Genomic DNA, 15,335 nt, shown 5'->3' with positions numbered 1-15,335 from the left:
CAAGGATATTTCTACCTGAATTAAAACTTACGTGAGAAAAAATTGAATGTACAAAACAGAGTTATTTCTTCGTATTAGATGAATTTAAAGAATTATTTTATACTTTTTTATACATTTAAAATACTTGGTCTACCTCACAGAAAAGGGATTTTCCAACTTTCTAAAGCCTCAATCTTTTATCTAAACTCTTTTATCCAAGCTCAGAAAGAGCTCAGGGGTAAGGGCTGAGGTCAGTTTCCTTCCGCAGAACATAGTTTGAAAACCACCAGCATAGATTCCAGTATAAGATTCCAGTGGGAAGAATACAAGTTGGGAATCAGCAGGTAAGTAATTGAAGAGGGAAATGTTAGAATGTGTTAGAGGGAATTTTAAAGTTTTCACAAATTAGGACCATACTTACATTCTAACACTGACACTCTTCCCACTTCATTGCCTTTTGATTCTACTCCAGCTTGTTTGATATTTTGAGTTTAATATCTTGGTTGATGGCATCACCAGCCACCACATAACCTAACTTCACATGAAAGTAAGGGAAATTCCAAGAGCCAAAAATGCAGAGGAAAATAAGAGTGACCTGACACTGCAACAGCTCTGAGGGCTGAGAAGGACATGTCAGTCTGGATGTCCAAGGGGCTTGGTTTTATTGCCCACATAGAGGCAGATGCTTAAGTCTTGGTCCAGTGCAAGATGGGCTATTAGACAGAGACCTCAGCATATAATTGGGATCCCTTAGCTATACCCTAAGGGGAAAAACAGTCCACCCTTTGGCACAGACAGATGTTAAGAAGCTTGTATTTCTTAGCTGGGTGGAAAAAATTTTTCCTTTGAGAATTCATAATCCTAGGTTTGTCTTAACTTAGGTTTATGATTAGATTTTAAACTGTTACTGACGTTAGGAATTTCCAGCCAAGTAATTAACATAACAATGGCCCCAGGCTGGCAGTAACTTCGGGCACCAGGCGAAGCTCTTGTAAAATTGCTTTGGCACGTCATATGTTTAATCCAGGCTGCACAGTATTTCTTCAAATAAAACCCTGTTGAAGGTGAACTCACATTTCAGTATCACAGAATGCATAAGAAAGATACTTCCTGAATGAGAAGCAGCAGACATAGAAAACCCTAAGGTTAGTTTGCTAAGAACCTCAGATAATAGGATTATCAAATAGAAACTTTCAATGAATATGATTGTAATTATTAATGCAAGGGAATAAAAAGCATTGTCAAAGAATGAGACTATTAAAAAAATACCAGGTGAAACTTCCTCTTCTAGTCCAGATGGAGTAACAGAACCTGACTTGGCAACAATTTTTTGGATATGTCACCAAAAGCACAAGCAACAGAAGCAAAAACTAATAAGTGGGACTACAATAAACGAAAAGACTCTGCACAGCAAAAGAAACAATCAACAACATGAAAATGCAACTTACAGAATGGGAGAAAATATTTGTAAATAATATATCGGATGAGGGGTTAATATCCAAAATACATAAACAATTCGTATAACTCAATAGCGAAAAAAAATCCAATTAAAGAATGTGCGGAGGACCGGAATAGACGTTTTTCTAAAGGAGACATACAAACAGCTAGCAGGTACATGAAAAGATGCTCAGTATCAGTAATCATCAGGGCAGTGTAATCAAAACCACAGTAAGATACCACCTCACACCTATAGAATGGCTAGAAAAAGTGATAGAAAAGACAAGAGATAGAGTGTTGGTAAAGATATGGAGAAAAGGGAATCTTTCTGCACTGTTGGTGGAAATTTAAATTGGTACAGCCACTGTAGAAAACAGTATGGAGGTTCCGCAAAGAGTTAAAACTAGAAATACCGTATGATTCAGCAATCCCACTTCTTAGGTGTATATCCAAAGGAAGTGAAAACAGGATGTTAAAGAGATACTTGCACTCCCGTATTCTCTGCGGCATTATTCACAGTAGCCAAGATTTGGAAACAACTAAGTCTTCATCCACAGATGAATGGATAAAGAAGATGTGATATATAAATACACAGAATGGAATATAATTCAGCTCTGAGAAGGAGGGAAATCCTGCCATTTGTGACAGCATGGACAGACCTTGAGGACTTTCTGCTAAGTGAAATAAGTCAGAAAGACAAATACTGTTTGCTCTCTTTTTTTTTTTTTTTTGCGGTACTAGGGCCTCTCACTGCTGTGGCCTCTCCCGTTGCGGAGCACAGGCTCCAGACGCGCAGGCTCAGCGGCCATGGCTCACGGGCCCAGCCGCTCCGCGGCATGTGGGATCTTCCCGGACCGGGGCACGATCCTGTGTCCCCTGCATCGGCAGGTGGACTCTCAACCACTGCGCCACGAGGGAAGCCCTATGCTATCATTTTATGTGGAGTCTGAAAGAGCCGCACTCATGGAAACAGAGAGAAGAATGGTGTTTGTTGCGGGGTGGAGGAAATGGGGAGATGTCAGTCAAAGGGTACAAACTTCCATTTATATGATGAGTAAGTTCTGGGGACTAATGTACAAGCATGGTGACTATGGAAATTTCTAAGAGAATAGATCTTAAGTGTTCTCAGAAAGGAAGTGATTATTATGTGAAGTGATGGGTATGTTAACTAACCCTACTGTGGTAATCATTTTACAATATATAAATATATCGAATCATCATGTTGTACCCTTTAAACTTACACAATATGTCAATTATATATCAATAAAGCTGGAAAAAAAAACCCAACAAAAACAGAACCTGGATTTACCCTCCTGTTTGAAACAGCTAAAACCACAGATAAAATATATGAAGCAATGGTACTAAAGAAAGTGGTGGACATCTGTCAACAAAAGTGAGTGATCCCTGGGAAACAGGAAACCAATGAGGTGAGCCCTATGATTACCCCACCTTCCTGCATGGAGGAAATATTTTTGGAAAACGGTTTGAAAATTCCTTAAAGAACTTAATGTATACTTAACATGTGACCCAGCCATTCTACTACTCAGTATTTACCCAAAAGAAATGAAGCCATACATTTAACAGAAAAACTTATGCATGAATGAAGGTTCTTAGCAGCTGTATTTGCAGTAGTCCCAAACTGGAAACGACCCAAACATCCATCACCTGCTGATTGGATAAACAAATTTGTGGTATATCCATACAATGGAAGACCACTCAGCAATGAAATGAAATGTACCATTGATACATAAAACAAAAACGGATGAATTTCAACATAATTATGCTAAGGGAAAGAAGGCAGACTCCCTCCCCCTCTGCCAAAAACAAGAAGAGTATAGTTCTGTTTATATAAAATTGTACAAACTGTAAATTAATCTATAATGACAGAAAATATATGAGTGGATTGGGCAGGGTGGGGAAAGGTGAGATGTGAGGATTACAAAAGGGCACAAAGCACTTTTGGGGGCGAAGAATATGTTTATTATCTTTGAGTGTAGTGATGGTTTCACAGGTGTATACATATGTCAAAACTTATCAAATTGTAAATTTAAACATAAGCAGTTTATTGTATATCAGTTATACCTCAATAAAGCTGTTTTTAGAAAGTGAAAGACTAACATCCTATTTAATGGTGAAAGGCTGATATGATAAGGAACCAAATAGAACACATAATATATGGGTTAAACAGCAAATGAGTCACTGCTTAAGGGAGAATTTAGTGAGCTCCAGTACAGAGCTGATGTAGAATAAAAAGTATGAAAGAGTTAGAGATGTGAGGATTGCGTGAAAAGGTCTACATGTTTAATCAAAGCTCTAGGAGGAGAGAATGTGTAGAGTGAGGAAGAGGCAGTGTTCAAAGATAATGACTGAGGAATTTTCAAGAATGATGTTAATCCCAGCATGGTGGATCCTGAGTAGCATAACTAAAATAGATCCAAGCCTAAATATATTATGGTAAAAATGTGGAACATCAAAGACTCCCCTCCACCCCCCGTCAAAAAAAGAAAAGAAAAGAAAAAAAAAAGGAAGAAGAAGCAAACCAACCAGGGAGGATCTGCATTACCTGAAGAGGATTGATTATTGGATTGGCAGCTTACAAGCTCCCAGTAAAGGCTGGAAGGGCTGGATATGTTCAAAGCACTGAGAAGAAATAACTGTTACCAGAATTTCTGTACCCAACTAATCTGTAATTCATGTGGAGCTGTGTACATTGCCACCGTGAACAGTAAGGAAGATGATGGAGAGGATGGATATTGGGTAGGCTACTGACAGTATCTGCCATGACTAAAACAAGTGGAGGAAAACTGGGGAATAAAGAAAATATTATCAGAGCAAGTCAATAAATAGCATAAAGTAAGATGGGAGGAAGGATAGGAGCTAACTGAAGTCTGGCTTCTCTCAGTCCTTACTGTCATGAACACAGTTAGCTAGAAGTCTCTATGTCATGCAGAGGTTCTCTGCAGATGTCTGCAGTGATGGAAGTTGAGACACCAGGCTCCTACAGTCTACATTTGTACATCTGGTAGTTTCAAGAGGAACCTGGCCTTAAGAGTGACTTTTTTGACCCTCTTTTCCTTGACTCTTACCTTAACTTCAGAAATGTTTTCCTGGGAATTCCCCAGCAGTCCAGTGGTTAGGACTCCATGCTTTCACTGCCCAGGGCCTGGGTTCAACCCCTGGTTGGGGAACTACAATCCCGCAAGCCACGCGGCATGGGCAAAAAAAAAAAAAAGAAAAGAAATGTTTTCCTATTCAGTTTGTCTTGGGATGTGTTGTCACTGACCTTGTGACTTTAGCTAGGATTCTGCTTTCCTAAATTACTGCCTATATTATATTACCCCAGCATTCACCCTTATGATCTAAGATCAGAGAGTCAGCTTCAAGAATGTAGGGGTAAATGGTACTAACTAAAGTATCTATTTATGCTTAATCTTCATTGTCTCTCATATACAGGGTGGTAGTCTGTTCAGACAGCATCATCAGCTTAACCTAAATCATAGGCAGTGTTGCTGCCGAGTTGTGGTTCTAGATAAGTGGCAAAAACAGATCACAAACACAGTTTTAGAATAGTTGGTTGACCCAGACTAAGGCTGCACAAAATATAGTTTAACTCTGTTGCATTGGACTTGTTTAGGACTGGATGATGGATAATCATAAAGTAAATTTGTTTGCTGTAAATTGAAAGAAATATAGAAGAATGAGATGTTTAAAAATACACAAGAAAATAAAAAATGGACTATGTGGTTCACAAAAATTTAGCCTCACTTATTTTTTATATCTCTGGAAGTTTTGGGTAGTTTCCAGTATTTGAGAACTAACCAAGAGGCAGACAAACTGTGTGGCTTATTTTTTGAGCCCAAGTTTTATCAGCATCAAGAATATTCCCCCAGATTTTAAGAAAGCACTGTCAGTATTGTCACCTTAAAGACAAAATGTAAAGTTTAAACTTAACCTCATTTTTACAAATGAGCCAAAGTATCGTTTTCTACATAAAAGTGTTTGTGATCTAACCTAAGTTAATGTCAAATTTTTACTGAAGTTATTTTCCTTTTAATAAATAGCACTTAGGAGACCAATATATGTGTTCCATGTATAAAATATTTGGCACTTGAAATTTAGGATAAATGACAAAACAGCATTTATAAACAGCTAAATTGTCCATTCCCTCTCTCTTTTGAGGGCAAATATTTATGTAGAGCCATTGTGATTTCAGGGAGAAAAACTAAACCACCACGACCAGATTCCCCAGCCACTACACCAAACATATCTGTGAGGAAGAAAAACAAAGACGGGAAGGGTAAGTACTACTACTGTAACTTCCCTATAATACTTATGGGTCAAGTAACATTCAGATTGCTTTAAAATGTCTGCATATTTTAAGTAGAAACCACCAACTTTTATTGAAATGGATCTTATTGCTGCCACATGCTTATAAGGTATGGTTACCACCTTCTGTAGAAAGACTGGTAATAATGTAGTCCCAAGAAATCCATCTAGGAGATTTTCACTTACCTGTCAAAATAATCCATCCTTTCATTTTTTTTTTTTTTCTGGTACGCGGGCCCCTCACTGTTGTGGCCTCTCCCGTTGCGGAGCACAGGCTCCAGACGCGCAGGCTCAGCGGCCATGGCTCACGGGCCCAGCCGCTCCGCGGCATGTGGGATCTTCCCGGACAGGGGCACAAACCCACGTCCCCTGCATCGGCAGGCGGACTCTCAACCACTGCACCACCAGGGAAGCCCATCCTTTCGTTTAATAAAGAGCTTCTTGGAAGAATTCAGCCACGTTAGGTTTTCAGTTCATAGACACTTTATTATATTGTCTTGGAGTTTTAGTATTTTCATAACTGCTGCCTAAATTTGAAGAAAATTTTTAAGGCTAATCTGCTGGCTCTTTATATAAAAAGAACAACTATTGAAAGGTTTTGTACAACTCTTTCTCAGTTTCTTAGGCGTAATAATGGTTCTTAAAGAGGCTGAAAAAAAAATTTGTCTCAAAGTGCTTTCTCCCTAAGTCATTACACATCTAATTGGCAGGATTGCTCTGTTCAGACATCTTATACGGGACTAATAAAAAGATTTATGTTAGACCCTAAAATTTATGACCATTATATCACCAGTACTAACTGAACTGTGTAGTATGTTTGTATAATTATAGATGGAACTTAAGAAGACCTTTAGTTGTGTTTTATTGTGTTCTTTCAAATGAAATTTTGGGCAGTTAAAAAGAAATTGCTTTTGTTTCAGGAAACACAATTTATCTTTGGGAGTTTTTACTGGCACTGCTCCAGGACAAAGCTACTTGTCCTAAATATATCAAGTGGACCCAGCGAGAAAAAGGCATTTTTAAATTGGTAGATTCTAAAGCAGTGTCCCGGTTGTGGGGGAAGCACAAAAACAAGCCTGACATGAATTATGAGACCATGGGAAGAGCCCTCAGGTACGTGAGGCTTCTGTAGTTCACTGTGTGACCAGTAGCGGTTCCTAAATACTGAAAAGTAGGTGACTTCTAAAAAGTGCGTTGGTTAAAGAAATGGTGAATTTTATTGTTGAAGGGCTAAAACCTCACTGCTTGTAGAAATGAGTGTGTATTTAAGTTGAAATCTTATTTCAGTCTGGGAAAACGTTCTCCTTCCTCCCCCTAAATCTTCATGCAAACGAGATATTTTATTTATGAAGGGATCAGAAAATGTTAAGCTGTCATCAGAAATTGTAAATTGACCATAAGGCTCACGTTTTGAGTCATTAAACTTAAGTTCAGCACAAAGTAACAACTAGTGGTAATGCAGGCACTGAATAAGAGGGTGCATTTTTAAACATGAATCTCAGGTATGATGTGTAATATATTGTGTTGGAATAAATTAATGCTTCGAGCATAATATTAGCCATTGTGAAAATGTTGAACAAAAGTATCACTTAAACCCACTTTTAGTTTATTTTTCTTGTGATCATGTCATTTAGTCTTCAGGATCTGGGTATATTTGAGAAAGATTTATTAGAAATATCAGTGATCTGAGAACTCAGTAAACTTTTAAAACCAGAACTATGTAGTTACAGTTGGCATTTTATTTTTTAACTCACACTTTTTAAGTTCTTGATTTAATTAAAATAACTGACAGAATTTGAATCACTTCTATTTGTACATCATTAAGTTTTATACAGAAAATTGTTTCAGATTAACTGAAGCAAATTTAAACAGGTTAGGGACATTATAATTATAGTAAGCTATGGAAGAGAAATAAAATAACTACCCTTCATTTAGAAAGTCTTTTCTCACCTGTTTGTTTCTAGCTTTAAACTTTTGTTTATGATTAGGAAATTTTTATTGTGTTGAAGATTATTTTAGTTTATGTATAACTGAATACAATATTGATGGAATTGTCTGCTTTGAATAGGTACTATTACCAAAGGGGTATTCTGGCAAAAGTAGAAGGTCAGCGCTTGGTGTATCAGTTTAAGGATATGCCGAAAGACCTTATTTATATAGATGATGAGGATCCAAGTTCCAGCATAGAGTCTTCAGATCCATCACTGTCTTCAACAACCACCTCGAGTAGGAACCAGGCAAGTCGATCGAGAGTATCTTCAGGTCCAGGGATAAAAGGAGGAGCCACTACAGTTCTAAAACCAGGGAATTCTAAAGCTGCAAAACCCAAAGATCCTGTGGAACCTGCACAGCCATCAGAGGTTCTTAGGACAATGCAGTCCACACAGACTCCATATCCTACCCAGCTCTTCCGGACTATTCATGTAGTACAGCCAGTACAAGCTGTTCCAGAAGGAGAAGCAACCAGTAGCATGCAGGACGAAACATTAAATTCTTCCGTTCAGAGTATTAGGTGAGAAAATTAAACTTACTGGTGCAGATAATTGTACGATGTTTCTGACCAGAGTCGTCGTTAAACGTGTCAGGATTCAGAAGTGAAAATAAAACTTATATACATGTCAAGCTAGAACTCTTGGTCAACAGATTGTTTCAGCAGCGTTGCATCAGTCCTGTGATTGTATCAATGATTCCTTATTTTTATTTATTTATTATTTTTTTTAAAGCACTCTTTTTTTTTTTTTTATAAATTTATTTACTTTATTTCTCTTTGGCCGCGTTGGGTCTTCGTTGCTACGCGTGGGCTTTTTCTAGTTGCGGTGAGCGGGGGCTACTCTTCGTTGTGGTGCGCGGGCTTCCCACTGCGGTGGCTTCTCTTGTTGCCGAGCATGGGCTCTGGGTGTGTGGCCTCAGTAGTTGTGGCGCATGGGCTTAGTTGCTCTGTGGCATGTGGGATCTTCCCGGACCAGGGTTCGAACCCATGTCCCCTGCATTGGCAGGCGGATTCTTAACCACTGCATCACCAGGGAAGACCCTATACCTTACTTTTAAACTGTGACATTACTTGATGTTATTCAGTCAATTTGAATCAGTTCTCTATAGCTTTGTGTAACTGAATTGATCCATATAAGAAGGGATCCACATATAAGAAAATCCAGAGAATAGTTTCAGATCTTTTTTCAAACAAAGTTAGAAGCTGTAAAAATTTAACATAAATTTACATATCATGACCCTTTGGAATGCATTGAGTTCTAAGAAATCCACATTAGTCTTTGGGAAGATACTATCTTCTCAGATAGTATCCAGAATAGTTCTAAAGTTCAAACAGGTTGGAGGCCAAGAATCGAAGGTCCTCTTTTTCGGGCTTTTAAGGGGCAGAGTTGGAAGAATAGTTTTGTGGTTTAATCAAATCTGCCTCATAACCCCAGAAAAGACATGAAACAACAGATTAGACTGCTCTATTGCAGACACTTGGGACTGGTCTTGACTGATTTAGAATGGGGAAAAGGGAGGAAGGCAGAAAATTAGATGGACATTTTCAGGTTCTGTTTTTCCATTTCTACTGCCATGAATTTCCAGAACATGAATTATAATAAAATATAGGAGCCCCTCCAAATCCAGTAAAAATGATTCTTTGATTATTTTCATTAGCTGACTTCAATCTTACAGTTGTATATTCTAGAATATAAATGCTGGGTTTTTGTTCAATTGATCTTGAAGTATACATTACCTAGAATCAAAACAGACTTATAGACGATTCAGTCTTCCTTGTATGGTCCATTTAAACTTTCGACAAGTTTGATTTAAGAGAATTAAATTCTCTTAAATCGTTGACTTGTAAGGAGTATAAAGATCACATTTTTTCCATCTTAATTAAAGAAGTACTTATTTAACTGTGTATTTTCCCTTTAATGTTTTATTTTCCTCTAAGTTCTGTTGGTTACTTATGATGACTGAATATCTGATGGAAATTATGTGGTTCCTTGCGTTGATTTCTGTGCTCTTTGTCATCTTATCATTGTATGTATTTGTGTTGATATGAAACATACAATGGCCACAGCTGATCACTGGGACTCCCTTCTTGGACTGATTCAGTTGTTTTTTAGCATCTCTAATCAAAGTTTCCTTTTTAGACCTAGAGAATAAAAACAAACCAGAAGAAAAACAACAAGAGCAACAAAAACACATACCTTTAGCTCTGAAAGATAGTAAATTGTGTATTATATTGGATAGTTTATTACTCTGAATGTCAATTTCTGAGTAAGACTCACTGCCAGATATTAAAACATTGTAATTACACTCCCTACCTCTGATTTTCAAACTGTCTTTGGTGTACCTTTCAGAATCTTCATTTCCACAGTCTCAGAGTTCTGAGGACTCTCTGCCTGCTTCCTGTTTCTCCTATTTTTTTCTCTGGCAACCTACATGTTACCGATGCATATCATTATGTGATGTTTCTGACCAGAGCCATTCTTTGTTTAATGGCTCAAGAGTCAGCATTCGTGATAGTGCCTTCTTGCAGCTTTTGTTAGATCTAATTTGCACACAGAGTGCAGTCCAATTTCTGTAGCCTCCACTGCCAGCTCTCACTCTACTCATAATTCCTTCCTTGCTCTCCAGCTAAAGCTTACTTCTTGCCTGTACCACATTCTGGTACATAAACCAGGTGTTTCCGGTGACTTTAATGCCTGTCTCCTGCTATACATTTAAATCTGTAGGAGCTAGATTCTATTCATTGTCCTTTTCCTAACACCTAACATAGTCTGACATATAACACCCCTTCGTATTTATAGAATTTATTTTGAAGTAGTGTATATGATCATTCTTTTTTTTTTTTTTTTTTTTTGCGGTACGCAGGCCCCTCACTGCTGTGGCCTCTCCCGCTGCGGAGCACAGGCTCCGGACGCGCAGGCCCAGCGGCCATGGCCCACGGGCCCAGCCGCTCGGCGGCATGTGGGATCTTCCCGGACCGGGGCACGAACCCGCGTCCCCTGCATCGGCAGGCGGACTCCCAACCACTGCGCCACCAGGGAAGCCCCGTGAAGTAGTGTATATGATCATTCTTTATCTCCTTTTAGAATAATGAGTTCTCTAAGTGGACTACTTATAAAATGAAGCAATATAAAATTTAACTTTCCAAACTTAAAGACAGTTTTTTTCTTTTCTTTTCTTTTCTTTTTTTGACCATGCTGTGCGGCTTGTGGGAGGGATCTTAGTTCCCTGACCAGGGATTGAACCCAGGCCCATGGCAGTGAAAGCGCTGAGAACTAACCACTGGACCGGTGGGGAATTCCCAAAACACAATTTCTTCTTGTAGAAATTATTATGTATTTATATGAATGTATGTATGTATCCACATACATTGTTTTTTTTTAATATAAATTTATTTAATTTATTTATTTTTGGCTGCGTTGGGTCTTCGCTGTTGCACATGGGCCTTCTCCAGTTGCAGCAAGCGGGGGCTACTCTTCCTTGTGGTACATAGGCCTCTCGTCGCAGTGGCACCCCCCATTGCAGAGCACGGGCTCCAGGTGCGAGGGCCTCAGTAGTTGTGGCTCGCAGGCTCTAGAGTGAATGCAGGCTCAGCAGCTGTGGCGCACAGGCCCAGTTGCTCCACAGCATGTGGGATCCTCCCGGACCAGGGCTCGAAACCCGTGTCCCCTGCATTGACAGGAGGATTCCTAACCACTATGCCACTGTGGAAGCCCCACATACATTCTTAATCATTCATTTGACTTTAAAAAAAATTATTTTCTCATTTGGTTATATTTTATTTTCCTCCCCCAAATCCTACTTATTTTCACTGTAAGTATCCCAACTTTTAACTATGAGAAATTTCAAAATATGGGAAGGCTGAAATAGTACACTGAACAACTATACCATCCACCTGGATTCACAGTTGATAGCATTTTGCCTTATTTGTTTCCTCTCTATATTTATTTATACCCTTTTTTTTCCTCTTTGGCTATTTGTCAAGTCAGTTGACATCACCATGACATTTCACCTCTAAATACTTCAGTGTACACTCTTTAAGAATAGAGACATCCTAAATAATCATATTATCACTCCTAAGAAAAGTAACAGAAATTTGGCTATATCTTTCTTGACTACTTTTTAATAAAATCAAAGACCTTTGAAATATTTTTTCTATAGTTGAGGGAAGGTCAAATGATTATGACTTAAATTTAGATTATTAAATTAATATACAGCAAGAGATGATACTTTCAAAGAACTCTCTATATTCATACACTTTACATATATTAATGTATAGAAAATCCTTATTGCTCAGTGAGGTGTAGGTAATATTCCTGTTTTACAGTTGAGGAAACAGAGTCAAGGAGAGGCCACGGAGCCTGGTCACCTTTAGTAAGTGGTGGAGATAGTGTTTTAATGCAAGCAGTTTAGTCTAAAGCAGTGAACTTAATGAGTTGCCATACTGTCAGTTAATTCACATAATCACATGAAATATCACTTACCTACAATGAAGTAGCAACATATTTTTTCTCAAGTTTTTCCTTTGCTCTTTTCTTTGTATCTCACATAATTGCACATAGAGTTATCCCTCAGTATCCTCAGGGGATTGGTTCCAGAACCCCCTTTGGAGTCCAAAACCTGAGGATGCTCAAGCCCCTTATGTAAAATGGCATAGTATATGCGTATAAGCTCCATACACCCTCCCATATACTTTAAATCATCTCTAGATTACTTATAATACCTAAAACAGTGTAAGTGCTATGTAAATAGTTGCCAGCATGTGGCAAATTCAAGTTTTGTGGTTTGGAACTTTCTGGAAATTTTTTTTGGGGGGGCGTGGATATTTTCCACCAGAGAGGTTGGCGGAATCTGTGGATGTGGAGACCGTGGATATGGAAGGCCAGCTGTATCTATATTGAAATTGATTAAATTTCCTTAATTGATTTAGGGTATATATGCTCAGTTTTACAAATTTTAACTTTGGCTTCACAAAAATAAACCTCTGGTAAAATATTTTCCTAAAATTGTTCCTTGGTAAATCTGCAAGTCCATATACCAACCCAGTATAACTTATTTCTCAATAATGTTTATCCAAGTACTAATAGTTTGTCTTAGGGTCTTTTAAATAATTAGCCTCTAAAAATGTATAATGTATACATTATACATTTTAAAGCAGTGTAATGGAGTAGAAAGAATGTGGGCATAACCTTCTCGCCCTCCAGCCTTGTCAATTATTAGATGTGACGCTGGATCACATTAACTAACTATTCTGAGTCTGTTTCCTCCTCTATAAAATGAAGATGATATTATTTAAGCTTACAGGTGGTTGTAACAATTAAATGACACTTTCTGACATCTGATATTCAACAAAAGCCAAATATTATATTGTATATGTTTCTTAGCTTCAGAAAGTTTGAGGAATTTTAAATTACCAATACTGTACCAGTTGGTTACAAGCAGCTTACGTTTTTTAAAAGTAGTTAACTGTAATATAACCTTTGGTATATAATATAATGAGACACAACTGACAGTTTAATCATTAACTAAGAAAAAAAATAATTTAAAATTCCTGTGTTTAGGAAAAGGCTGTGTAGTATTTAATCCTTTAATCTCTGAATTTTTTAGTGAAAATTTATTGTTTTAGAATTTGTTCAAATAAGCTAATATATTTACATTGCAGATATATATATATATATATGTGTGTGTGTGTGTGTGTCTCAGTATATATATTTTCTGGCAGATGGCAGTCAGGTGTTCAGGAAAGGGACATCTTTTTATGACTTGAATAAAAGCATTGAAAGTCTAGTGGTAGCCCTGATGAGCAATAGGGAAATTTTCCAAGTACATTATTGCTCATGCCACATCTGAGAGAAGGAAAGGGGAAGGGGGAGGGGTATGTATTAAAGGTTGTTAACTCCCCACAGTTTAAAGATCTAATAGAAAGTATTCATCTTTGGCTGAAGTTATTCAGGACTTAAGAAGTGACAGTATGTTGTAATGGTTAAGCACATAGGCTCTGCAGTTGAATGACCCCTTTTCTTATCTAACTGCTCACCTTATGCAAGCTGTTCAACTACTTTGTGCATTAATTTTTTCATATGGAAAATTGGGATAATACTTATAGGGTGGCAAGGCTATACATATTTATAGATACAATCTGTGTGCTTCCTATATGCCAAGTTCTATTTTATCTATACATACATGTACATGAACTCTTGGCATGGGAAGCCCTTGGGTCTTTTTTATTTAAAAAATGGTATCTGTCAGCTACTATTTGCAGGCTTAGATTCCACCCAAGATATCCTGATTCAGGCGGGCAGGGAAGAAGGGAGGCACAGTGTATTTTGGAAAAGTGCCCTAGTTCCCGAAGTTATTCTGTATCCTTCCTACTCATCCCTTCCTGCCCAATAGTATTAGTACATCTGGCCATACCCTGCCAGCCTATTAAATCTTCATTACCTGACTCATATTCTCTTCTAGCAGTGTCCTTCAAGAGAGCTGCCGATCTCCTGCTGTAGACTACTCCTAACAGTGGTGACTATGGTGGCAAACTGAACTTGGGAATCAGTATCCTACATGTATGGGTGGGCTGCAGTTATCGTGTGTCTTTCTGCTTCCTTTGAACTTCTTCTGAGTTGTGCTGAGTCATCTTTCCATCTAGCCCATTTGTCTTCTCCTCCGGAATTTCATTTCTCACATGTGACAGGCCACATAATTGTAACTTGCTAAAATTTACCTGTGATAGTCTCCTGGCAATAATTAACATTTGGTTTACGGGGACTAATCCAGCTCCTAGCCATTTGGAGTAGCAATCATCTCCCTTTTGTAAAATAGCTTTATAGAATTCAGAGGAAACACAGTTGAGATCCAGATGCTGAGTTTTTTCAACAGCATTTGTTTTATATTAACAATGGCCATAACTGTAAACTACACAGCTGTGAACTTTTAAAATTAGATCGACTTATAATATCATTTATGTACCACTTTTCTTCAATAAATGGAATTAAAACCTTACATAAACTGGATTTTATGTTAAAGGATTTTTAAAAATTTTAAAATTTTTATTGCGGTACGCGGGCCTCTCACTGTTGCGGCCTCACCCGTTGCGGAGCACGGGCTCCGGACGCGCAGGCCCAGCGGACATGGCTCACGGGCCCAGCCGCTCCGCGGCATGTGGGATCTTCCCGGACCGGGGCACGAACCTGCGTCCCCTGCATCGGCAGGCAGACTCTCAACCACTGCGCCACCAGGGAAGCCCACGTTAAAAGATTTTATGTTAAAATTGTATCTTTATGACTAAAATTTGTGAAAATTACTTGAGCTGAGAAAACTGCTAAAACACGCCTCTATTTTTGCCAAGGGTTGGCCTTATTTTTTGTTCTATCTGCCAGCCTAAAGAACCCTCATGAGTTAATTATATTCATGACTTGTTTTATGTAATATGAACCGTGAACTATTAAAATTCTTCTAATAATTCTGTCTCATACATTTAAGATTGTTTTTTATTTTAGTTAATTGAGCGTTTTCTCTATATATAGAAAAACAGGTTGAAAACAATTATAATCATGTGAAGTTTGGTAATTTGGTTGGGTATATTGATGACATTACCCCTCAAATATTAA

At 38.1% G+C, this 15,335-nt stretch overlaps 1 protein-coding gene across 6 annotated transcripts in view; it reads left to right on the top strand.

The window, feature by feature from the left end:
• The window catches only part of ELF1 (E74 like ETS transcription factor 1), a 105,057-nt gene that overhangs the window by 87,323 nt on the left and 2,399 nt on the right, over positions 1 to 15,335 (top strand). For all 6 annotated transcript variants that reach the window (XM_033436701.2, XM_033436703.2, XM_004274547.4 and 3 more), the window contains 3 exons: positions 5,630 to 5,713; positions 6,663 to 6,855; positions 7,811 to 8,254. In XM_033436701.2, coding sequence (XP_033292592.2) covers positions 5,630 to 5,713; positions 6,663 to 6,855; positions 7,811 to 8,254 — 721 coding nt within the window. The remainder of the gene's footprint in view (positions 1 to 5,629; positions 5,714 to 6,662; positions 6,856 to 7,810; positions 8,255 to 15,335) is intronic.

Source organism: Orcinus orca, chromosome 18 (genome assembly GCF_937001465.1).
Source record: "Orcinus orca chromosome 18, mOrcOrc1.1, whole genome shotgun sequence".
Classification (NCBI taxonomy): Eukaryota; Metazoa; Chordata; class Mammalia; order Artiodactyla; family Delphinidae; genus Orcinus; species Orcinus orca.
This window is presented reverse-complemented; position numbering and strand designations above follow the sequence as displayed.